Genomic DNA, 26,567 nt, shown 5'->3' on the forward strand with positions numbered 1-26,567 from the left:
GTTGTGGAAAAGAGGGAACCCTCATTCACTGCTGGTGCGAATGTAGACTGGTACAACCATTATGGAAAGAAGTCTGGTGATTCCTCAAAAAATTAAGAATACAGCTACCTTGTGACCTAACAATCCTTCTCTTATATATGTATTCGAAATCATGTATTTACACAGATATTTGTACCCCTACATTCATTGCAGCATTATTCACGGTGGCCAAGACATGGAAACAACCAAAGTGCCCTGTGATAGAGGACTGGATAAAGAAGATGTGATACATATACACAATGAATACTACTCAGCCATAAGAAAGATGAAATAGCGCCCAAAACAGATGGACCTTGAGAACATTATGCTAAGTGAAATTAGTCAGAAAAAGCTAAGAACTATGTGATTTCACTCACATATGGAATATAAAACTGAAAATCGTGAACACAAACAGCAGTGTAGTGATTGCTAGAGGGAAGAAGGTGGGAGGAGAAGGGGGTCTTAATATATGGTGACAGGAGAAGAGGACTTTGGGTGGTGGCCACATGGTGCCATTTTCAGATCTTGTAACATAGAAACCCACACCTGAAACCTATATGTTCATGTTGACCAATGTCACCCCAATAAATTTAATTTTAAAAAGAACAATGATAATAAATCATGCCATTGATCCCTTCTTTAGAAGCCCTTTAAATTTCAGGAGAAGTTTGGAAAAGAATAAAGTGTAGAATCTGTTCTCGAGCCTTAATTCTGTATTGTCTCTCCTCTCTAGCTCTTCTTTTCATTCTTAGGTTTCCTATGGAAGAAAGTATGATCAGACATAGTTGATAAAGTCAACCCAGAGCCATTGCAGTGTTCCCTTCACTCCAGTGAATGTAAAAAGGGATGGTGAAGCTTGATGATGGGACAGAGGAAAGGTGGAGAGACCTGCCTCAGATGGGGTCATTGACCTCTGACATTATTGTTGTTGCTTCAACCCCTGTAGTTTCACCATGTGCAAAACAGGGCCCGGTTCTTTGTCCAGGATGCTCGCACTGCCTTGGCAATGAAGGATGTCAGCTACAAGATTTGTGATGAGGAGAACCGAAAGGTGTGTGCTGAGGTCTTTATCTGTCCTTAGTCCTGGGACAGGAGGACAGGCAGAGCTGGTCACCTTCTGTAGTACTGGAGTTCCTGGTTCTAACCCAGCCTTTTGTTCCTACAGATGCTTGTCTTTGTCAATACTTCTGCTGTACCCTACTCTACAGAATAAGCTGGAGTTAGAAGAAATGGAGCAGCTAACGGTAATGCAGACTCAAGGCATATGTGTGGCCACATTCAGACCCACCTGCTCCTCCTCCAGCCCCTGACTTCCCTGTTTACAACACAGCCTCAGAGCTCTCTCTCTCTCTCTCTCTCTCTCTCTCTCTCTCTCTCTCTCTCTCCAGCTGTCCATGAGCACACAACATGATGTGTCCCAGAAAGCTCTTGATCTTCGTAAGCTTCCCTTTCACCCAGGTACAGTGGACAGCAGTAATTTTAGGGCAGGTGAAGGCAGAGGGTTCTGCCTGGGGCTTAGCAATGGTAATAAAGGAGGGCTTGGCACTGCCCTTAGACCCCTCACAACCTTCTGATTTCCAACTCTTGGCTTCCTGAAGACTTGGTGCACCATGACATTGATATAATTCTGAACAGAAGAAATTGCATGGCTGCCACCCTGCAGATCATTGAAGAGAATTTTCCTGAGGTGGGGCATTAGACCTAGTGCTGGTGTTATGGTAGAGGATGGAACAGATGGAATGGAGGGAAGATTTGTCTCCAAGCTCTTAGATAGTAACCATCACTCTAACTCATCTTCCCCAAAGCTGTTGTACTTGAACATGTGCAAAAACAAACTGTACCAGCTTCATGGCCTGCCTGACATTGTACAGATGGCACCCACAATGAACATCCCAAATCTTTCAAAAATGAGGTGAGAAGGAGCCAAATAAAATTTGGGTTGAGTTTGGGGTGTAGTGGCATCAGAGTGATGGCAGGAGGTAAGCAAAGATGCCAGTGGGAGAGAGAAGGGGCTGTGGGTGCAGTGACATGGATTTTCCTCTTCCCTTGGACTCTTTTTCTAGTATTCTTTTGATATTTCTCAGCTGAATTCAGCTTGGGAGTGGGAGAATATCAAAGGCCTGAAGCTCAAAGTGCTGTGGCTGGAAGGGAGCCCCTTGTGTGACACCTTCCCAGACCAGCCCACCTAAGGTTGGTGATAACCACTGCCACTCTTCCTCGGAATCTTTGCCCCCTGGGAGACTGAACTGACTCTGAGAATGCATGTGTGCAAGAAGCTACAACCCTTGTCCTCTGGAAGGACCACAGACCCCACTCTCTCTTCTTTCTCTGTTTCCCTTACCAGTGAGGAGTTTCCTTCTTCTGACCTGCTCACCTGTTCTCCTGGTCTGAGGTAAGTTCCCCACTCGTTTGCACCTAGCTTTCTCTAGCATGCCCTCCCAAGAGTGTGCTCCAGGAGCATCAAGACCCGGAGGGTCCAGCATTGAGCCCGATATGGTGCCCTGCACCGAAAAGGGCCCAGGGCCTCATGTTGAGAAAGCCTTCCTACTGGGTGCTGAGATGGGGCTTCCTTATCCTGCCCTGAGAAGAGCCCTGTTTCCCGTACACCAAAAGGATGGCTGCCGTGATGACATCTGTTCCTCTGACCCACTGCCACGAGCTGAGCCATCCTTAGGGGGAAAAAAAAGTTTCCCTGAGTTTAGAGGCCAGAAGTGAGCCACCAGCAGTGAGAAGAGGGCCTCTGGAGACAGCAGTGGAAGGCAGAGGGCAGAGTGGTTTGAGGAGACAGAAGGACAGTCCTCTCATGGGCACTGTCCCTCCCTCCATACATCATTTCAAATGCCTGGCCCTTCAGAGGAACCCTGAGTAGCCTGACATGAATAGGATTCCTCAGGCCAGGAATCATCTAAGACAGGCACAGATGCACAGTGGCCATGAGGCGAGAAGGCAGTGATTTTAAGAGGGGACCACAGACCCCCCCCCCCAAACCCAAGCTCAGCTGGGGCCTGATGCTTTACTCCTTCTGGGAAGGTCTCCTGATCCTGTGGCTGGTGTGTTTCCCCTGCCTAGTATAGACTGAGCTCCCATGTGTGACAAAGGCTCCACTGGTTTCCTATGGGCCTCAGGCCAACAGGTGCATGTTCCCCATTACTAACTGGAGATCCAGGGCCAGCCAGGGGCAGGTGAAGGAAAGGGCTGCTGCAGGGGAGCCATGTCCCCATTATTTTCTCTTCTTCCATGACCCACCCCCACTGCCAGGGAAAAGCTTCTTTCCCTTCCCTTTGCTTTGCTTTCTCTTTCTCCCTTGTCTCTACACTCCTGGGTCTCCACAATCCCCGCTATCTTTACTTCCTTTCTGTCTTCATCCCTCTCCCTTCCCCACCCTGCCACCTTAATCCTCCATCTCTCACCTCCCTGCCCCAGTGTTCTTGGGAGTGTCCTGGTCCTGGAAGGATGCTGGACCCTCAGTGAGGTAGCAGAGCCCTAGGCTCCCATCCCATTCCTTCTCTCTAGAGTGTTCACTGGGGACTTGGAGAAAGGAAGGGAGACAGGGAGGGGCAAGAATCTTGGAGCCTGGGCTGCAAAGGCTGCTAGTTGTGGCACTAGAGAAGGGAGTCAGAGTTGTTTAGGTGGGAACTACCTAAAGAGGAGGATCAAGAGTGAGAAAGGAGAGCTAGAGAGAAGCTTCACAACCCGGAACCGTGAATCCTTTTTATTTTTGGATTTGGACAGTTCCATCAGGGATGATTTCCCAGAGTTGTTATGGCTGGTAAGTGCCTTCATTCATCATCTTCTCTTACTAACTTGATTACCTCCACACCCTCAAGCCCTTTGAGTCCTGCCTAGATTACATGTTTGTATCAGACCATTATCCATATTGGGGGATATGAACTTCTGAAAACGACATGAACGTGATCTCTGGAAAAATGTTCTACACACAAACACATACATGCACACACAGGCAAAACTGCATATAACAGTAGAGATTTCCAGGACCTCATGATGCAGATGCCCACTGTAATCTTGCCATGAAATTTACAGGATCCTTTCATTCCTGACCTCTTACCTTCACCATCTCCTGGGCCCATCCTTTCCCCTAATCATCCAAGACCACCTCCCTGGTCTATACTGCTGACTTCCTCTTCTCTTTTTCAGGATGGCCAGGAGTTAGTTCTACTAACTACCATTGACATTGATAGACACCACTTAATAAAGCCTGCAAAAATGAAAAAGAAGGATCTAACATCATTGGGGGTATTGTAAGGGAGGCTTTATCAGCTACTTGGTCTCAAATGTATTTGATTCCAGGAAAGCTGTAAAGGATCTGGTGTTCTGAAGACTCAAGACCTGCAATTCATGCAGGAGTAAGTACCCCTGAAAGTTTTCAAGTCCCCTTTGAGGTTCTGTCCATTGAGGTAGACTGTATTCATTGTCCCCTCACAGATATTACTTGATCTATGACTCTGGAGATCGACACTGTCTTCTCTGTGCTTATCAAGATGAGGTCTGCTGCTCCCTGAGCATTCCTTTTATGCTGGACGACCCAGTCCATGAGTATCACAGCTCAGACTCTCATTCTGGGGGCAGGGAGTGTCTCTCCAGTAGAAACTTGTCAGCTGATTCAAACACCCCCACTGTCTGGACCTCCACATCCTGTTTTGTTTTTTCTCCTAGAAGCAGCTTGTTTGAGTACTTCAAGGATAACAGGAATATGAGGAACCTCCAGGACCCCAGTGCGTGTGGGATGTGGAAAACTGGTCAGTCATAGGACCCAGAGTGCAGCAACCCTGACTTTTGCTGTCCTTCCCCCACAGATTTGGCATTTTCAGCTGCTGAAACATACACAACAAAACGTGACATTGTGAGTTCCCTCTGTGTGTTGCCCAAAACTCAGCATGACCTCAGCTCCTTCGTGGTGGACGTGTGGTTCCAGTTAGTGAGTACCTACTTTCTCCCTCAGGCAGGCCCAGAAAGACACAGGTGTAAAAGGTGCTGTGCCTGCACTTGTTTTTTTGTTTTGTTTTGTTTTGTTTTGTTTTTCAGGAAAGGATGCTCTGCTTCTCTGTCAATGGGATAAGGAGTCCTGGCTGAGCTCTATCTCAGAACTCTCACAGCTTTCCTGATTTCTTCCCTTTCCCTCCTATTTCTTCTGTGTTATTCTGCCTCCACTCTGCCCCTGAAGAGTAACCTGTGTTATTTTTAAATCATAAATTCAATAAAAATTTAGAAATATATTCTGCACTGCCAAAAGAAAAAATTAAAATGTGAAAGCAGGAAGAACATATTTGCAAACAATATTGCAGACTTTGTGCTAATATGCCTGTATATAAAGGACTTTTGCTAACCACGAGCAAGAGAGACAAAGATATCAAAATTAATTAAAAAGCAAAATTTTTCTCCAATAAATGTTTGCACAGAAGCCAAACCACATTGCCCAAAGAAATATTCAGAGATGCCACAATTAGTAAAAATCCAATTTGCATAAAATCACTTATATGATTGAAAAATTTAAATATGTAAATATTCATATGCACACACACAAATATATATATATATGCATGTGTACATATGTATATGTATATAAAACATGAAAATATTTTAAGATAGGTAAACACCAACCTTACACATCTAGAAAATGTGCACCAATCTATTTAAAGTGGGTTTCTTTGGGTCATGTTGAGAGGATCATATAGATGAAAGATATGGGATGATTTTATTTTCTAAATATATATTTAATAGTGTTTAATATTTTGTAATTAGGCAAATTTGTTGAGACATTTGAAAATATCTAACATGTTGAAAGAAATTCCTATATTTACTTAGAAAATTTTTCATGTTATACTGTTTTACAAAATATTATAAAAATACAGCTTGACAGTTTATGTATATGTATGTGTTTTTTGTCTTATGTTTCCCTCATTCCAAATATTCACATTCTTGAGTGCTTATTTTTCTTCAGCTCATTTGGAGGTTGGATGTCCTCCTTCAGGGCATAGAAACCCAGGAAGGCACTGCTGCTGAGGGAGGGAAGTGGCTGAAAAACAACAGTTAAGTTCTGGCTAATTCATTGGAGCTCAGGCCCTTATCTCACTCTCTTCCCCTTAGGAAGCCTTCAGGTCAGACCTTCAAAGCTACAATTCTGGCTGTGGCCACTAAGTGGGTAGCTTCTCCCCAGGCACCACCCTTTCCACTGCCCCCCCTCCCCCCCACACACACACCCGAGCCACCCAAAGGAAAAGGTATGGTTTTTTTTTTCTACTCTCATTCCAGTGCCCCACCAAACTGTTTGCTATTTTCTTTATAAATTTCAGTTTGTCCCCGAGTATGACCTCTCTAAGGTGAACTGGAGTTATTTTTGCCATGTAACTATTTACAGATCTTTAACTTTGTCTTTCTTTAAGTCAATCTTATATATTTTACAGAGAGTTTATTAAAGCAATGCAAGGTGGAATAATGTCCATTCTATAAAGCTCAGCACCAGTGTCTGCATCACCATGTAATATCTTTATACTCCAAACAAGCTCCTCCTACACCTTCCTAAACTTCAGCAACTTCAGGGAAGGCAAGGACTCTTAATTTGCAGATACAAGTGTCCTTGTGAGGAATACATGAAGGAGTATAGTGTAATACAGCCCACACAGAAACTGGTCACAATTGACGATCTGAATTCTCTGGGAACTCTACGTGCAAACATCTACCTGGGAACTAGTCATATTAAATCTACTTAAAGCCTACGTGGAGTTGGCTTGGTTGGAAACAGTTGCCTAGGTGAGGCTAGTAGCAAACCCAGGGGGCAGTGAGAACAGGAAGTTAAGTCTTCTCTAGCTGCTAGGACCCTCCTCTCTATGGCCTTGGGGGAAGGGATTTCCTGTAAGGACTCCATCTTACTTGCGTCGACTTGATTCAAGTTTGCGCCCCTCCTCGTACTTGCCACAACCCTCCAGATTCCACAGATTCTCCTCATAAATACCATGTGAGGACAGTGGTGACAGGTTACTGCCTTCAGACTACACCAGCGGTGAGTTGGTCAGTGTGAGTCCTCACAGGACCGGAGGGATTCTAGGCCCCCTCCCCCACCCCTTCCCACGGGATACACAGCCAAGCCACTTTTAGATGGGGGAGAGTTGGCGGGGGCCCAGGCTATTTTCCACTCTCTTGAGGAAATGGGTAGAGTGGTCCCTGACACACCATCCTGGTTTCACATGGAAAATCTACTCCCCCCCCCCGCCCCCGCCGTGGGAAAATCTCCCCTCCTGTGGATATGGTTATGACAGAGCTGAGATATTCCCCTTGGATGAGGGGAAAGGTGTGAGTCATCTATACCTCTCTGGTCCAGGATTTAGTGAGTGGGGAGGGTTACATGAGCAAGGGAGTATTGGAAATTAACATTCTTTGGATGCATACTAGAGGTAGGGGAGGGGCAAGGAACCCACCATTATTATTGAATTTTTACACCAACCAGTCAGCATATATTGTATTATCTCCATAGCAGCGTCTTTTGGCTTGCTTTATAGCCCAGCATATGATCTGTTCTGGAATGTTGCATGGGTTGTCATGTGCAGTGTTCTATGTCAATTAACTAAATTTTGTTGTATGTGTTATTTAAAAATTCATTTAACTCATTTTTTATCTGAATGTTTTATCTGTCATTCGGTGAGGTGCATTAAAATTTCCCACTGTGAATTTGTTCATTTCTTTTACTTATGTCATTTTTTGCTGTATGTTCTCCATTTACTTCTATCAGATTTTGCTGTGTATCTTTTGGTTCTATGTTAAAAGGTACATACAAATTTAAAATTTATTAATATTTTAATATTGAATTGAACCTTTAGTAATAAAGACATCTCCCTTTTTCTCTAGTAATGTTTTTACTTAAGGTATGTTTTTTTCTCTTTTGAATTGTTACACCATCAGTCAGTCAGTGTTTAAATGGTATATCCTTTGCTATCGTTTTTAAAATTTTCTATACCATTATATTTACATATGTCCCTTTTAAGGAGCATTTGATTGAATAAATGTAGAACACTAATCCCAAAATAAAATTAAATAAATAAAAAATAAAAGAAAACTTTAAAAAAGGTAAAATAATAGTAGTAATAATAATAATTAAAAATAAAAATATAAAAGTAAAATCATGTGAGAAAAAAATTAATTTCTCAAGTAAAAGATAAAAAATAAAAATGTGAAGTAGTGAAGGTCATTCACTTCCTCTACTGTTCTGCTTGGCAGGTCTGTTTCCTGTCAGGTAGACAGCACAGTATTGAAGTTCCCTGCACTCTACCGCTCCTCTGTGTCATAAACCACAACCCTGTTTTCAAGCAGTCAGGAGCTCTTTGTTTCTCAGCTTGTCTTTAGTTGTATGTACACAAGAGTCAATTTCTGATACAACCCCTGGTTGGCAGTGTTTCTGTATTGATATCTGGTGCTAAAAGGCCCCTCCCCTACCCAATGATTAGATTGCTTTCACTGCAGCACTCAATACTGGGTTGGTGGGATAGACTGCCCTAGAGCTGGTTTTCTGCTGGTCTCTCCCTGCTCTGAACCCCAGGTTCCACAAAAACAGCTTTCCCCTGCAGTCTTGGCGAGTGTTTTTTAATTGGAAGATCCTATATACTGGGCTTAGTAATCAGAAGCAAGAATTTAAAAAGAAAAAGCCACAGGACACACACAGACTCGCATCTTTTCCCCCTGGCACTCAACAGCTTATATACTGGTAGAACTTCAGGCTGCCTTTCTGGGCCCAGCCCTGATATGGGTTAATTTCTGTAGTGCCTTTCTGCCAGCATCCCTGTGGACTCCCTTCCACATTTGAAGGCTACACTGGCCCCAGCAGCCGCGGATTTTGTGGGGCTCAGTCTTCCTCTGAGACTTTAGTTCCAGCTGCGCACATTTCACGTGCATTTTGCTCACGTTTCTCCCTCCAGCCTGGATTCAAGATCACACCTTTCCCTAGGCCCCTGGTCGGCAAACTGCGGCTCGTGAGCCTCACGTGGCTCTTTGGCCCCTTGAGTGTGGCTCTTCCACAAAATACCACAGCCTGAGCGAGTCTATTTTGAAGAAGTGGCATTAGAAGTTTAAGTTTAAAAAAATTGGCTCTCAAAAGAAATTTCAATCATTGTACTGTTGATATTTGGCTCTGTTGACTAATGAGTTTGCCGACCACTGCCCTAGGCAATATCTGACCTGTGTTTAATTTGCCAGTTCCGGGTGGATATTAATTGATTCAGCTGTTCCTTCTCTCCACTCTGTGAGAAGGCGCAGGGCTTGTCCGCATATTTGCGCTTCTTTGTCTCCTTCTGGACAGACTTTCTACGCCCCCAGGGTCGGAGAGGCTGGAGTCTTGGTGTTCCTGGATTCGTAGCTGAGGCAGCTCATCCCTGGGGGTTGTGGTTGTAGGATCCTGGGAGGTATCCGAGGTTCCCTGTTGAAGGTAAGGCTGGGCTTCAGATCACTGCCACTCTCCCCTTCAAGATGGCATGGTTTCCATGGCAGAGCTAGCTGCTCTGGGAGAGATTTCAGCAGCAGTAGAGGCTGCCTGGCCAGGTGAGCCTGGTCTGGCAGTCCCCAACAATTCCTTGGAATATAACTGTCCCTCACTAACAAATACAAACACTACCGCACATCCACACACTCTCCGTTCGTGCTTTCACTCACACACTATCTTGCAGCTTGCAGTCCCATCAGCAGCCATCTTGGATCTCTCCAGAGTATGTTCTCTAACCATATTGCTATCTATATCTATTTCCAGCTGAACAAAAAGGAAGCTTACTTATGATATTTCAAAGTATTATTGAGAGCAAGGCTGGACAGAGGGGGACAGTTTACGAAGCTGTTATATCAGTCTCATCTGACATTGAAGTTTGGACTGTACTGAAAAAGAATGTACAGCTTGCTAATTAGTCATGAAATAAATTTTGTATCTGATTATATTTTGAAGGTATGAGTTTGCTTCCCAGGTTGTGGCAGGGTTAATAGATTAGAAAGTCCTGATAGAAGGCAAAATTCATATGCCTTCCTAGTGTATAGCCCATGTATGTTCATACTTTTGTTCTTTATAAATCCTGTCTCATTTTCTAAATGTTTCCACACAGTTACTCCCTACTTGAAGATTTCTTTCCTGATTATGCCATCTTTTAAGTAAGACTCTCAAATCTAGAGGGGTAGAGGCATTTTCTTTCTGGGGTTTGTGTGATTATTCCACTCAGGCAGGTTGACACTTGGCTTCCCTATGATAATGTTAGGCCAAGATGTAGTACATGGTACGTGACCACTGATGTGTCTTCAAATTTATTTTTGTTCTCAATTTCAAATTACAATAATAGCAGTAGTTCTCTTCAAGGAAAAATAAAGGTTGGTATTTTTCCATAATTTGGGGGAAACTTCATTATGAATATGGTAGGTATGAGCATCAGCCTTTCACCTTCAGGAGGATGATGGAAACAAGGCAATGAGGGGTTCCCAGAAGGACCTTCAAATATGACAGTAACTATTCAGATAGCCTGGTTTGCATGTAGCAGCACCTAGTACTATGCAACTCTTTCACTCTCCATGGTCTTCTTTTTCTTTTCTTTTTTTTAAATAAATCTTTATTGTTCAGATTATTACAGTTGTTCCTATTTTTCCCCCCATAGCTCCCCTCCACCCAGTTCCCACCCTACCCTCTGTCCTTACCCCCCCCACACACACTGTCCTCATCCATAGGTGTATGATTTTTGTCTAGTCTCTTCCCCCAACACCCCCTTCCCCCCATGAATTGTCAGTCCACTCCCTTTCTATGCCCCTGATTCTATTATATTCACCAGTTTATTCTGTTCATCAGATTTTTTTATTCACTTGATTTTTAGATTCACTTGTTGATAGATACGTATTTGTGGTCACTTTGTTGTTCATAATTTTTATCTTTACCTTCTTCTTCCTCTTCTTAAAGAATACCCTTCAGCATTTCATATAATACTGGTTTGGCGGTGATGAACTCCTTTACCTTTTTCTTATCTGTGAAGCTCTTTATCTGACCTTCAATTCTAAATGATAGCTTTGCTGGGTAGAGTAATCTTGGTTGTAGGTTCTTGCTATTCATTACTTTGAATATTTCATATATATATATATATATATATATATATATATATATATATATATTTATTGATTTTTTACAGAGAGGAAGAGAGAGGGATAGAGAGTTAGAAACATCGATCAGCTGCCTCTTGCACACCCCCCACTGGGGATGTGCCCGCAACCAAGGTACATGCCTTTGACCGGAATCGAACCCGGGACCCTTGAGTCCGCAGGCCGACGCTCTATCCACTGAGCCAAACCGGTCAGGCCTGAATATTTCTTGCCACTCCCGTCTGGCCTGCATAGTTTCTGTTGAGAAATCATCTGATAGTCATATGGGTACTCCCTTGTAGGTAACTGTTTTTCTCTTGCTGCTTTTAAGATTCTCTCTTTGTCTTTTGCCCTTGGCATTTTAATTATGATGTGTCTTGGTGTGGTGCTCTTTGGATTCCTTTTGTTTGGGGTTCTCTGCACTTCCTGGACTTGTAAGTCTAGTTCTTTCACCAGGTAGGGGAAGTTTTCTGTCATTATTTCTTCAAATAGGTTTTAAATGTCTTGCTGTCTCTCTTCTTCTGGCACCCCCAAAATTTGTTGGTACACTTGAAGTTGTCCCAGAGGCTCCTTACACTATCTTCATATTTTTGGATTCTTTTTGTTTGTTTGTTTCTGGTTGGGTGTTTTTTGCTTCTTCGTATTTCAAATATTTGACTTGATTCTTGGGATCCTCTAGTCTGCTGTTGGATCTCTGTATATTATTCTTTATTTCAGTCAGTGTATGCTTAATTTCTAGTTGGTCCTTTTTCATATCCTTGAGGGTCTCACTAAATTTCTCGGAGGTTTCTAGAAGATTCGTGAGTAACTATATAACCGTGGCTTTGAACTTTATATCCAGTAGTTTGCTTTCCTCCATTTCTGTCATTTGTGACCTGTTTCTTTGTCTCCGCATTTTGGCTGCTTCCCTGTGTTGATAGCGTGGCTTTGTGTGCTAGGTGTCCTATAGGGCCCAGTGGCTCAGCCTCCCCAATTACCTGAGGTGGACACTCTTGGTGCACTCTTTTGTGGGCTGTGTGCACAGTCTTGTCGTTACGCCTTGATTGTTGTTGGTATCACTGGGAGGAATTGACCTCCAGGCCAATTGTCTGTGAGGATCAGTTGTGTCTACGATGGGAGAACTTCTTTGCTGGAGACACCCTAATGGGGCAAGACTTGCTTCAGTGGGGCTTTGACACTCGCTGAGTCTTCCCCCTGAGTGTGTCTCTTATGTATGTGAAGAGTTGTAATCTGGATGGTCTCACTCTGACCCCTGGGTACTCTGGCTCTTAGATCTCCAAGGAGGTGCAAAGTCAGCCACTGCCTGAAGCCACCCAGCAGGAGCTACAGAGAGATCTTCAGATTCCTCCTCTGTGTTTCGGGTTTGAAGGTGCCCAGATGAGGCCAAGCTGTGAAGCAATGCAAGCTGCTGTCCAGCTTTGGGCCCTCTTTTGGGGGCTCTGAGGATCTCTGACCCAGCTGCAGTATGTTAGGTTTTAGATTGCAAAGGGCCAGGCCATTCATATGCAAAAGCCTCTGCGCACAGCTTGGGTGGGTTTGTAAATTGGGTGGGGCGGGGTCTCAGGGAATCACCAGGGCGGAGCAAACAGCTATGGCTGACCATCAGCCCTGCCCCGATGAGGTCCCCGGCTCTCTGTGTCCCACGGCACCGTGCAGGAACAATGATCGCTGCAAGCACCTCTGAAAGAAAGCCGCCCTTGTGTTCTGGCCCAATGCCAGACAGTTCAGTTTCTCTGTATGAGTCTGGGTACCCAGAGTCTCACCCGGAACTGGAGTTCAGAGCAGTCAGGAGCTTGTGTCTCCTGCCCGATTGAAAAACAACAGCGTACTCAGTTGCCAGCCCTTTTCCGTGCTCACCTCCGGACCTCCACACTTCACTTCCGCTCCTTTGCACCTCCTACGAGTCTCAGTGCGCTTTTCTCTTTTCTTCTAGTTGTATAATTTCCACTCAGCCAGCCTTCCCGTGGTTCTGGATGATATCCATTTTGTCTTTTAGTTGTAATTTTGAAGTGGTTGTGCAAGGCAGCAAGTTCAGTTGTTTACCTATGCCGCATGTTGGTTTCTCTCTCTTCTTTTTCTTTTCTTGCTGTAAAAGTGAAGAGTGATAGAACCGGAATAATGGTTGAACATTCCCAATTGTAGACCTGTTATAATTGAGGTGAGCACATATAGGAAACTTTTTAGCATTTCTATACATATCTGAACACGTACTTCTATACACTTCCCTACAGAACCCTCTCTAACTTCCACCCTAACAATATTGGTGTGAAGTGGATTAAAGCATACCAAGATAGAACTCCAGAAAGACAAATGGAAAACACACAGGATGGAACCCTGGGGGACTGGTTCAAGATCACAGTGAGTATCCTGACAAAATGTAGGAAATGTGTAAGAGAGGCAGATCAAGGGGAGTTGTGTTGATCTCATATAAAGATGCTAGGAACTTTGTTAAGATCAGGAGGAATTAACATCTTTGATTATCCAAAGGTCAGGTTCAGAGAAGCAGTAAAAAGGGAACAGAGTGACTGAAGGAAGGTCGACTACAGGCAAAGGTAGAAACTACTGCCAAGGAGATGGAGCAACTCCACACTAGATGTCTCCGTTTGATTCTCTAAAGGTTGTGTGTGTGTGTGTGTGTGTGTGTGTGTGTGTGTGTGTGTGTGTTTTATCAGAGGGACAGGTAGGGTCTTTAATAGGTAGGATCTTCCCTGGAGCCTTATTAAAGGAAGCTCATTTTAAGCATCTAAATTTGATTATTTGGAAGGTAAATATTGGAATAGAGAAAAAGGATAATTAGAAAATCCATCTGGCAAAAAAATAAAAAATAAAAACACGTTGAAGTCATGTTAATGGTCCCTACTTTAAAGTCTTTTAAAGTTTGGTAGGAGGTCAGAATGAAACACTGTGTTGGGCTATTCTCTAGCCTTATTTCCATGTTGTCTCTCCTCTCTCCCACCCCTTCCCTTTGTCTCATCCTTAGGTCCCTTATGGGATAAAATACGACAGGACATGGCTAATGAATTCAATCCAGAGCCATTGCAGTGTCCCCTTCACTCCAGTGGATGTAAGAGGGATGGTAAAGCCAGATGAGGAGGCTCAGGGAAGGGGGGAGAGATGTGGATCAGCTAAGGCCAGAGGCCACTGACATTATTGCTGTTGCTTTTAATCCATGTAGTTCCACTATGTTAAACACCTGGCCCAGTTCTTTGTCCAGGATGCTAGTGCTGCCTCTGCATTGAAGGATATAAACTGCAAGATTTGTGATGACGAGAACCAAAAGGTATATGTTGAAGATACTCTGAACACAGGCCAGAGGCTACTAACCTTCTTTGGTATTAGAGTTTCGGGTGCTTATCCCACCTCTTCTTCTTGCAGATATTTATCTTTGTTAATACTTCTGCTGTACCCTACTCTGTGTGCAATAAGTTGGAGCCAGAAAAAATGGAGCAGCTAAAGGTAATGTAGACATAAGGCATGTTGTGTGCCCACACTCAGACCCACGTCTTCCTCCTTCAGTCCCCAATTTCCCTATCACCACAATAACCTCAGAGCAGCTCTCTTCATCTCCCTCTACAGCTGACCATAAGCAAACGTTATGATGTTTCTCAGAAAGCTCTTGACCTTCATAAGCTCCGCTTTGACCCAGGTACAGCTAATACTAGTAATTCTAGGGAAGGTGAAGACAGAGGAATCTGCCTGAGAGGGAGACCTAGAAATGGTAATGAGGGAGGTGCTGGTCCTGGAACCCTCAACCTTCTGATTCCCTACTCTTGGTTCCCTGAAGACTTACTGGGCCATGATATTATTATAATCCTAAATCGAAGAAACTGCATGGCTGCCACCCTGCAGATCATCAAAAAGAATTTCCCTGAGGTGAGGCCTTAGACCCAGTACTGGTGTTACAGTAGGGGGTGGAACAGATGGGACAGTGGGCAGATTTGTCTCTCAGGTCCTAGATGGTAAGCATAACTCTAACTCTTCTTCCCCAAAGCTGTTGTCCCTGAATTTGTGTAAGAACAAACTGTGCCAGCTGGATGGCCTGTCTGAGATTATGCAGATTGCCCCCACAATCAAGATCCTGAACCTTGCAAAAAATCAGGTGAGAAGAGGGAGCCAGGTCAAAGTTGGGTTGAGAATGGGTGGTAGTGGTCATCAGAGTGATGACAGGAGGGATGCAAAAGTACCTGTGGGAGAGAGAGGGGGTTGTGGGTGCAGGAGCCCAGATGTACTCTTTTCCTGATATTTCTTTTCCAATTTCCCTCATATTTCTCAGCTAAAGTCAGCCTGGGAGTTGGACAAGATAAAAGGGCTGATGCTCGAAGAGCTGTGGCTGGAAGGGAACCCCTTGTGCAGTACCTTCCCAAACCAGCCCACTTACATAAGGTTGGTGAAACCACTGTTACCCTTTTTGGGAGAGATCTTTCCTCCACCCCCTAAGAACCAAATTATCCCTGACTCTGTCCCTCTGCAAGACATAGAACCTCTAGTCCTCTGGGAGGACCACAGGCCCTGCCCTCTTATTTCTCATTGTATGTGACTCTCACCTGAGCTTGGAAGTCTCCTTTCCTGCCCTAACCGGTTTGGCTCAGTGGATAGAGCGTCGGCCTGTGGACTGAAGGGTCCCAGGTTCGATTCCGGTCAATGGCATGTACCTTGGTTGCGGGCACATCCCCAGTGGAGGTGTGCAGGAGGCAGCTGATCGATGTTTCTCTCTCATCGATGTTTCTAACTCTCTATCCCTCTCCCTTCCTCTCTGTAAAAAAATCAATAAAATATATATTTGTTAAAAAGTCTCCTTTCCTTTCTCTGACCTGATCTCCTCATGTGGAGTTTGTTTTCCACTTCTCTGCACCCACCATTCTCTAGCATGCCCTCCCAAGAGTGTGCTCCAGGAAACAGGACTCTCCTTCATCACAAGAACCAAGGGTGTCCAGTCTTGAGACAGATGCTGGTTCCTTGCATTAAGAAGGATCTTCTAGCCCAGGGCCTCATGTTCAGACAGGGCTTCTTGCTTCTTAGATGATATAGAGTATCCTTATCCTATTCTGGGAAGAACCTTCTACAATCCCACACTGACATGAGGACTTTCCCACCCCATGCTGTTGCCAATTCCCCCAGAGGGCTGCTGTCATGGCATCCGTTCCTCTGGCCCAATGCCAGGAGCTGGGCTCTCCTTGGGAGAACCCAGAGTTCCCTAGATAAAGGGCCAGAAATTAGCAGAGGGCCTCTTGAGGAAGCAGTGGAAAGCTGAGGGCAGAGAAGGTTGAGAAAGAAAGTCCTCTCAAGGACACGACCCCTTCCTCCACACTTCCTGCCTGATCATTCAGAGGAGCCCTGGGTAATATGATATGAATAGGATTCCTTAGGCAGGGAACCAACTAAGACAGGTACAGGTGCACAGGGGCCATGAGGAGAGAAGGTGGTGATCACAAGATGGGGCCACAGACCCCCAACCCCAACTTCAGCTGGGGCCTGACCCTTCTGGAAAGGTCTCCTGTTCCCATGGCTGCTGTGTTTCCCATGCCCAATTCATATTAATCTCTCATAGGTGACAAAGGCTCAGCCAGCATCCTCTGGCCCTCAGGCCAACAGGTGCATGTTTTCCATTCCTACCTGGAGACCCAGGGCCAGCCAGGGGCAGATGAAGGAAAGGGCTGCTGCAGGGGAGCCATGTCCCTTTTCTTCTCTCTTCTTCCCTGACCCACCCCCACTGCCAGGGCAGAGCTTCTTTCCCTTCCCTTTACTTTCTCTTTATTCTGTGCCTCTACTATTCTGTGTCTTCCCAATCTCTGCTCCTATTTTCACTCTCTTTCTGTCTTCATCCTTCTCCCTTCCACTCCCTGTCTCCTAATCCCTCCCTCCATCACCCCCTTGCCCTAGGGTCCTGGGCCATCCCTGGGGCATGTCCTGTTCCTGGCAGGATGCTGGATCCCCAGTGAGGTGGCAGAGCCCTGGGCCCCCACCCCATTCCCTCTTCTCTCTGGAGCCATCAGTGTGGCCTGGGAGAAGGAAAGGGAGGCAGGGAGGGAGAAGGAGCTCTGGAGTCTGGGGTCCAAATGCTGAGGGCTGTGGCACTGAGGAAGGAGGCAGGGCCTTCTAGGCAGGAGTTAACCAGGAGGATGGAGAGGGATGGAGGGATGGAGGGAAAAGCTGAGGGATGCAGGAAGGAAGGGAGGTAATATGAATGTGAAGGTGTGGAGAGAGGTGAGGAGACTGTATTTCAGAGATTCCATGTGGCAGATGGTCAGTGCTCAGCAGGGAAGTGGACCCAGAAGCCTTGAAATGTGAGGCTGAGGAGGGCAAAGGGGATTCTGGGTGGGCAGAACACCCGTCTCTGTTCATTACATCAGTGTTTTTTAAGTAAATGGAAGCATTGCAACCCAAACTATCAACCACTTCTTTCTTTTTGCATTTGGACAGCGCCATCAGGAAATACTTCCCCAAGTTGTTACGCTTGGTAAGTGCCTACATTCATCATCTCTTACTTACATTGACAACCTCCACACCTGCCCTCAAGCCCTTTATGTCTTGCCTGGATTACATGTTTGCATCAAACTCTTATCCATTTGGGGGAACGTGGACTTCTGAAAAAATACACGAATATCTCTGCAAAACTGTATACACACAAAGAGAGAAAGAAAGAGAGCCAGGGAGAGAGGGAACGAGGGCAGGAGGGAGGAAAAGTGAAAGAGGGAGAAATACACACACACACACACACACACACACACACACACATGTTGAATAAAACAGTAGAGACTTCCAGAACCTCATGATGCAGACACCCACTGGAATCTTGCCCATGGAATTTCCAGGTCCTTTTCACCCTTGACCTCTGATCTTCACCATTTCCTGGGTCCATCCTTTCCCTTAATCACCCAGGACCACCTCCTTATACTGCTAACTTATTCCTCCCTTCTTCAGGATGGCCAGGATTTACCTCCACCAACTGTAATTGACATTGTAGACATGGACATAATAAAACCCTGTAAGGTAAGAACAGATCAAGCACGATTGGGGTGTAACAAGGGATGCTTTGTCTACCCACATATTTTGAAGTTGTCTTTTGATTCCAGGAAAGCTTTAAAGGGCCTGAGACCCTAAAGAATCTAGTCTTTCAATTCCTGCTTCAGTAAGTACCCCTGGGATCATGAAGCAAAGGAGGACTGGGACAGGAAAGGATACACAACACAGGTCTGCTCGTGGGTTAATAGAAGCTTTCAAGGCCCCTTGGTGGGCCCAAATCTGAGAGAGAGCCTGTTCCCCTTTCCCCCACAGATATTATTTGATTTATGATTCTGAAGACCGAGAGAGTCTCCTCAGCGCTTACCACGAGGAGGCCTGCTTCTCCCTGACAGTTGCCTTCAAGTCCGAAGACCCAGCCCTGTGAGTATTACAGCTCAGACTCTGATCCTGGGCCATGTTGCTCCCCAGCAGACATAGACCAGCTCTTGGAAACACCTACCCTGTCTGGACCACCACTTCCTGTTTCTCTTTTTCCCCTAGAAGCAGCTTGTGCGAGTACTTAAAGGATAACAGGAATATGAAGGAAGTCAAGGATTCTGGTAATTGCATGATATGAAATCAGTATGGGAAAGGGGTGTAAAGGGGGCAATCATAGTCACCAAGGGACCAACCCTCCCTTCTCGTTCCTCCACAGACCTGCGGGTTCAGCTACTGAAGCATACAAAGTGTGAAATTGTGAACTCCCTCTGTGTGTTCCCCAAAACTCAGCATGACCTTAACTCCTATGTGGTAGACCTGTGGGCCCACACGGTGAGCACCTGTTTTCTCTCTCCTGCAGACCAAGAAAGTCAGAGGTGGGTAGGAGGTTTAGAAGGATACTGAGAGCCCTAATAACTATTCTTTCCTTTCAGGAAATTATGCTCTGTTTTTCTGTCAGTGGGGTTTTTAAGGAAGGTGAGTGTATGTAGAGTTCATTCCCCAGATCCCCCACTACTCCCTTTCCCTAACTGGACTTACTCCCAAACTTTCCCCCGCTTCCCAGGTTACTCCCTTTCCTTCCCTTCCCTCCCCTTTCTTTTCTTTCCCCCTCCCCTTCCCTTCCCTTTCTCCCACACCTACCTTGCCCCCAACCTATTGTGTTCTGACATGCATCCATGCCTTTTTATCTCAACACAGCTTAGATATTAGAGACTCAACCTGTAGAGTTTTATAGCTTTCATCTCAGTTCTTTACTCTGTGACATAAGACCCAATATCAAACCATTTCGTTTTCTCATTTGCAAAATGGGCTAGTAATATCCTTTTCTAGGAATGCTTTAAAAAGTGAATCAAGTGAACATGTGTTTTTCAGAAGATGTGACACGTTAGGGGGTCCTATTACTGGGAGTTGATTATCTCTATTGTTGTCTTCTCAGTCCTTGAAACTCCCTCCTGAGTCACAGTGAAATACTGTCCTGATCTGGTTCCCATCAGGGTGCTGCAAGAGTATCAGTTAAGTCCCTGATTGGGGAATGCTGCTGGTGTGAAAAGTATGTACAACTCTAAGAGGGGTTACTTTTTTGTTGTTATTAAAGTGGAAGGAAAGTCTCAAGGGTCTGTCCATGCCTTCACCCGGACCTTCATCTTGTCTTCTGGCAGCAATTCCAGGTAAGTGCTGTGTTGTGGGTACAACATGGGAATGAACACCCATCCCAGCCTAATTCCCGTGGTGTAGGAATATGGTGGTGCAGCCTGGAGCTTTTCTCAGTATTGTGGAAAGCCAACAGGTAGATCCAAAGAGAGGTATAGGTTAGTGGTTAAGACTGTGAGCTCTGGAATCAGAATACCATATTCTTTTCTGATCTCAATACTCAATAGCAGGCTAGAGTGACTTTGGTGAAGATGTAAGACCTTAGTGACTCATTGTCCCCTTCTGAAAATGGGAATTAGAACATCCATTCCTTGGGCTGCTGTAAAGGGTAAATGCATTAGTACTAAATCTAAAAATTGAGTGAAACTGGTCCTCAGAATCATAAATCAATCTCTTCAAAGGTGAGCTTAGTAGGAGAGGCAGAGGTACCAGGCAAGGAATCTGGGGGGCAGGCACAGTTGGGGTATAGAAGGAAACTGGTTTCTGAGTGGCAGTGGGGGCCGGATCATTTTTGGGAGTCTGAGGGCCCATCTTTCTTCCAGTATGTGCATCGTGAACGATATATTGACTGTGGGGAACGCCAGGATAGAAGAAACCCAAAGTGCATTCTCCATTCCAGTACCTACACCCACCTTCAGCTCCCTGTCTACCCTGTCCCAGGAACAGCAAGAAATGGTGCAGGTTTTCTCCACCCAGTCTGGGATAAGCCTCCAGTGGTCTCAGAAGTGAGTGCTGGGAATCTATGGGAATAAGAGAGAGCTGGGAAGGCAAAGGAATGGATAATGGTAACTTGTAGTTAATTTGTAAAAATAATTATTTGGATGTTGTGCTTTCAAAAAGAGCTCATAAAATATGTATATTAATTTTATTCTGATATCATATATAATAAAAGTCTAATATGCTAAGTGTCCAGTTGACCAGCCAGCAGTTCAACCAATCAAAGTGTAATATGTTAATGATACGCTAAGGCCGCTCAACCACTCGCTATGATGTGCACCGACCACCAGGGGGCAGACGCTCTGACCAGTAGGTTAGCTTGCTGTTGGGGTCCAGCCCGATGAGCCAGATGGGCCGGCTGAGCGAGAGGGGCCTGCTGAGCAAGAGGGGCCGGATACGCCCTGGAGCCCTCCTGCAGTCCCTCCTTAGCTGGCCAACCTCCCACGTCTCTCCCTGACCCCGATCTTGCACTGCTGGGGTCCCTCAGCCTGGCCTGTGCCCTCTCACAATCCGGGACACCTCGGGGGATGTCCGAGAGCTGGTTTCAGCCTGATCCCACAGGGGGAGCCCCACTCAGCCAGAAGCCAGGCTCACGACTGGCAAGTGCAACAGTGGTGGCAGGAGCCTCTCCCACCTCCGTGGCAGTGCTAAGGATGTCCAACTGTCATCTTAGGCCCGCTACCCCCAGGGACATCCCCCAAGGGCTCCTGAACTGCGAGAGGGTTTAGGCTGGGCTGAGGGACCCCCCCCACCAGGTTTCGTGCACCGGGCCTCTAGTATGTAAATAATTTTTAAAAATATATTGTTCAGATGACATGAACTTGTATATACAGTATATAATCCTAAGGAAAACATTAAAATTTTATAATTAATAAACAAGTTCAGCATGATTTCAGGATAGAAGATCAATACATAAAAATCAGTTATATTTCTGTACACCAGTAATGAACAATCCGATAAGGGGTTAATCTCCAAAATATATAGGGTACTCATACAACTTAACAAAAGGAAAACAATCCTATTTTAAAATGGGCAAAGGACCTAAATACATACTTCTCTAAAGTGGACAGACAGAAGGCCAAGAGACATGAAAAAATACTCTAAGTCACTAATCACAGATGCAAATTAAAATGACAATGTGCTATCACCTCACACCTGTCAGAATGGTTATCATCAACAAACAACAAGTGTTGGCAAGATGTAGAGAAAAGGTGGGAATGCAGACTGATGCAGACACTGTGGAAAACAGTATGGAGTTTCTTTGAAAAATTTAAAATGGAACTCCCATTTGACCCAGTGACCCACTTCTAGGAATATATCCTAAGAAATCAGAAACACCAATCAGAATATATGCATGCTATGTTCATACCAGCACAATTTACAATAGGTAAGATTTGAAAACAGCCCAAGGGCCCATCAGCAAATTAGTGGATAAAAAAAGTTGTAGTACATTTTCACAATGGAATACTAGGCTGCTGTAGAAAAGAAAGAACTCTTACCATTTGCAACAGTGTGGATGGATCGGGAGTATTATGCTAAGCAAAATAAGCCAGTCAGAGAAAGATAAGTATCACATGATCTCACTCATATGTAGAATCTAGTGACCAAAATAAACTGAAGAACAAAATAGATCCAGAGATTGAGAAGCATGAAACAGACTATCAAAACCCAGAGGGAAGGCAGGGGAGGGTGGGTAGGTAGGAAGATATCAACCAAAGAACTTGTATGCATATATGCATTACCCATGAACACAGACAATAGGATGGTGAAGACCAGGGGTGGGCTAGAGGTGGTCAATGGGAGGAAAAAGGAGACATATGTAATATAACAACAAAGAGTAAAAAAAGGAAAACATTTTCATTTATAATAACATCAAAAATAACATACTAAAGAACAAATTTAACAAAAAATGTATACTACAAAATTTGCAAAACATTGTTGAAATAAATTTTAAAAGACCTAAATAAGTAGAAAGATATCCCATGTTTCTGGATCAGAAGAATTAATATTAAGATTGCAATACTCCCCAAATTTATATACACATTCAATGCAATTATGTCAAAATCCCAGCTGGTTTCTTTGTACAACTGATAAGTTAATTTAAAATTCATAGGAAAATGCAGTAGACCCAGAATAGACACAATAATCTTCAAAAAGAATAAAGATGACTCATAACTTCCCTATTTCGAAACAGTACAAAGCTACAGTAATCAATACCATGTGGTACTGGCTAAGGATAGACATATAGACCAATGGAATAGAATTAGAATCTACACACACACACACACACACACACACACACACACACACACACATACCTCACCGTTATGGATAATTGATTTTCAACCAGGGTGGCAAAAATATTCAATGAATAATGAATAGTCTTTTCAGCAACTGATTCAGGGACAACTGGATACACACTCACAAAAGAATTAATTTGTACCTCTATCTCACACCATATACAAATACAAATCAAAAGTTATAGCTAACACTATAAAAATCTTAGAAGAAAATATTGGGTTAAGTTCTTTTTTATCTTGAATTAGGCAACAGATTCTGACATTGATGCTAAAAGCACAAACAAAAAAATAAAAATTAAATCAATTGTACTTCATCAAAACTTAAAATTTTTGCATCAAAGGACACTAACAAAATGAAAAGACAACACACAGAATCAGAGATGATATTTTCAAATCATATACCTGATAAGGGATGTGTATCCAGAATATATATTTAAAAAGCCTCTTAGAATTCAAAAATAAAAAGGCAAATAACTCAATTAAAATGAACAAAGATCTCAAAAATAAAATAAAATGAACAAAGATCTTAATAGACATTTATCCAAAACAGTGACCAAAAGGCAAATGAAAAGATACTTAGCATCATTAGTCATTTGCAAAATGCAAAACAAAAATATAATGAGATACTATTTAACACATATTAGGATGGCTATAAATGTTGGCAAAAATGTGGAAAAACTGGAACCCTCATATTTTGTTGGTGGGAATGGAAAATGTTGTAGCCACTAAGGAAAAATGTTTGGAAGGTCCTCAAAATGTTAAACATGACCCTAACTGGTTTGGCCCAGTGGATAGAACATTGGCCTTCAGACTGAAGAGTCCCCAGTTCGATTCCAGTCAAGGGCATGTACCTTGGTTCCGGGCACATCCCCAGTTGGGGGTGTGCAGGAGGCAGCTGATCAATGTTTCTCATCGATGTTTCTAACTCTCTATCCTTCTCCCTTCCTCTCTGTAAAAAAAAAAAAATCAATAAAATATATATATTTTTAAAATGTTAAACATGCATTTACCCTATGAGTCAGAAATTCCACTCATCTATCTTATATAATAAAGAGGTAATATGCAAATTGACCATCACACCTTTGCACAAGATGGCCATCCCCATATGGTCATAAGATGGCCACCACAAGATGGCCGGTAGGGGAGGGAAGTTGTGGGCAATCAGGCCGTCAGGGGAGGGCAGTTGGGGGCAACCAGGCCTGCAGGGGAGGTAAGTTGCAGGGGGGACCAGGCCTGCAGGGGAGGGCAGTTGGGGATAACCAGGCCTTCAGGGGAGCAGTTAGACGTCAATCAGGCTGGCAGGGGAGTGGTTAGGGGCAATCAGGCAGGCAGGCAGGCGAGCAGTTGGGAGCCAGCATTCCTGGATTATGAGAGGGATGTCCCAGACTAGAGAGGGTGCAGACTGGGCTGAGGGACACACCCCCCACAGTGCACAAATTTCGTGCACCAGGCCTCTAGTATACAGTATATAAAAGCCTAATATGCAAATTGTTCCCACTGGAGTTCAACTGGGAGACCTATCGCTTGCTATGATGTGCACTGACCACCAGGGGGTGGTGCGGAATGAAGGAAAGCCCCAGCTGGCATCTGGCAGCTGGGGAAGGGAGGCCCTGGCCAGCAGCTGGAAGGCTCCGATTGGCCCTGATCACTGGCCAGGCCTAGGGACCCTACCTCTGCATGAATTTCATGCACCGGGCCTCTAGTGAATATATATCAAGATAATTGAAAACATATGTTCACACAAAAATTGTATGCAAATATTCACAGCAGCATTCTTCTTTTTTCAAAATATATTTTTATTGATTTCAGAGAGGATGGGAGAGGGACAGAGAGACAGAAACATCAATTATGAGAGAGAATCATGAATTGACTGCCTCCTGCATGCCCCACACCAGGGATGGAGCCCACAACCCAGGCATGTGCTCGGGAATCCAACTGTGACCTGGTTCAGAGGTCAACACTCAACCACTGAGCCATGCTGGCCAGGCTCACAGCAGCATTATTCTTAACAGCCAAAATGTGGAAACAACCTAAATGTCCATCAATTTAGTAAAGGATAAATAAAATGTGGTATATCTATACAATGGAATATTGTTCAATAATAAAATAGAATGTTCTGATACCTGTCATAACATGGATGAACCTTGATACTATTATGTTAAGTGAAAGAGGCAGACACAAAAGACCATGTATTATATACGGTAAGTCCACTTACATGAAATACCCAAATAAGAAAATGCATGTAGTCAGGTAGCAGATTAATGGTTACTAGGGTCTGGGGAAATGGGGGACTAGAGAGTGACTGCTAATGGGTAATGAGTTTTATTTACGGCGATAAGAATGCCTTGGTGTTAGATTCAGAGTTCTGATGATTGCAAAATATTGTGAATATACTAGAAAATTACCGAATTGTGGATGTTTCACCTTAAAATGATGAACACTACAGTATGTACATTATAAACTAATTTAAAATGATTGGAAATTTGTATTTTAAAATTTACATTTGTTATTTTCTTGAACATCTTTCTTTATCAATATACTGTATATTAAGCTCCCTTGATCTTTTGAACATCTCTGTTTTTAATTCTAGTGGGAATGAATGCTAGTGACAGACGTTTTGGTTTTCACTAGGTCTTTCTTCCTCATTACACAGAGTGCTCATTCTGGTACATGTATCCCAGCATAGATTTACTGGCATAGGTTTAGTGGTGGCATTGCATGGTCGGCGTGTCTGTACTGTGGTACTGATGGAGATCACTCGATCTTCTCCCACTCCAGGTGCCTTCAGGACAATGAGTGGGACTACATCAAAGCTGCTCAGGTCTTCGCTACGCTCAAGGTGAGGTCTGGGTATCAAGTGGGTTAAAGATAGATGTTTCTGGGCCTTGGGGGAGGCCAAGAAGGCGGAGACTGGTGCCCTGGACTAAAACTCAGGGAGCTGGCTCTTCTGACACCCTGACTCTTCCTCTCCAGACCCAGGGCAAGATCCCAGAGGAGGCCTTCGAACAAATCCCTTAAAAAGAGCTCTTGGTATCATCTTTGTCTTCATCCACATTATTTCTCTTTTCTGCTGCCTAAGGCCATACCCGTGACTGGGGCTGGAGGCCTGGCTGACCAAGAAGCCAAAGTTACCTAACCACCTGAACTGCCATTTGTTCTGTTTATTCTTCCCATTCATGATCACTGTGGTTGTATTGTTGTTTTTTAAATTTTTCTTCATAATAAAGAGTGGTGTTACACATTGTATGTTATGTGTCTTGGATCTCTCTTCCTGTGCCCAACCATGAGCAATGGGTCCAGGACTGAAAGGCCCTTCCCGCTCCATCCCCAGCTCCCCCATTCACTCTGGCAGTCTCTAGCAGACACATCAGGCTTGACTACATAGGCAGTTTGTCAATAGATTCTAATGAGAATGGACACATATGCTTCCAGAGATTGGCCTTTGGAGACAGTGTGAATCAGTGAGATGCTCTATCTGGAGGTCCGCAGAAGCAGGCATGGGTCCTGGCACAAAGGGATTTTGCAAGGAATGCCTAATACAACATGTATGAACCATTACGCTAACTTAAAGAAATAAGTTACAAAGGACCATATAATGTATTATTCCACTTATATGAAACATTCAAAGTATGAAAATCCATAGATATAAAGTAGATTAGTGCTGGATCCCGGGTCCGGGTGAGGCCGTGCGCCCCTGGGTCCGGGTGAGGCCATGCGCCCTGGGGTCCGGGTGAGGCCACGCGCCCCTGGGTCTGGGTGAAGCTGGATCCGGGGTCCGGGTGAGGCCACGCGCCCCTGGATCCGGGTGAGGCTGGGTCCCGGGTCCAGGTGAGGCCG

At 44.4% G+C, this 26,567-nt stretch overlaps 1 protein-coding gene across 1 annotated transcript; it reads left to right on the forward strand.

Moving 5' to 3' along the window:
* Positions 1 to 524: 524 nt before the first annotated feature.
* Positions 525 to 25,748, forward strand: LOC307095330 (nuclear RNA export factor 2-like; the record flags this gene model as incomplete). The annotated part of the gene is given in 29 exon segments (XM_079764562.1): positions 525 to 545; positions 771 to 800; positions 804 to 854; positions 965 to 1,069; positions 1,227 to 1,262; positions 4,174 to 4,277; positions 4,462 to 4,572; positions 4,693 to 4,751; positions 4,833 to 4,954; positions 9,323 to 9,375; positions 13,353 to 13,479; positions 14,102 to 14,185; positions 14,297 to 14,401; positions 14,497 to 14,577; positions 14,698 to 14,767; positions 14,906 to 14,994; positions 15,113 to 15,220; positions 15,377 to 15,504; positions 17,542 to 17,578; positions 18,043 to 18,111; positions 18,195 to 18,250; positions 18,397 to 18,504; positions 18,625 to 18,683; positions 18,779 to 18,894; positions 18,996 to 19,038; positions 19,658 to 19,730; positions 20,256 to 20,438; positions 25,509 to 25,569; positions 25,704 to 25,748. Coding segments are annotated over 29 exon segments (2,334 nt in total).
* Between the last annotated feature and the right edge of the window lie 819 nt (positions 25,749 to 26,567).

This window comes from Cnephaeus nilssonii (assembly GCF_951640355.1).
Source record: "Cnephaeus nilssonii genome assembly, chromosome: X".
In the NCBI taxonomy this organism is placed as follows: Eukaryota; Metazoa; Chordata; class Mammalia; order Chiroptera; family Vespertilionidae; genus Cnephaeus; species Cnephaeus nilssonii.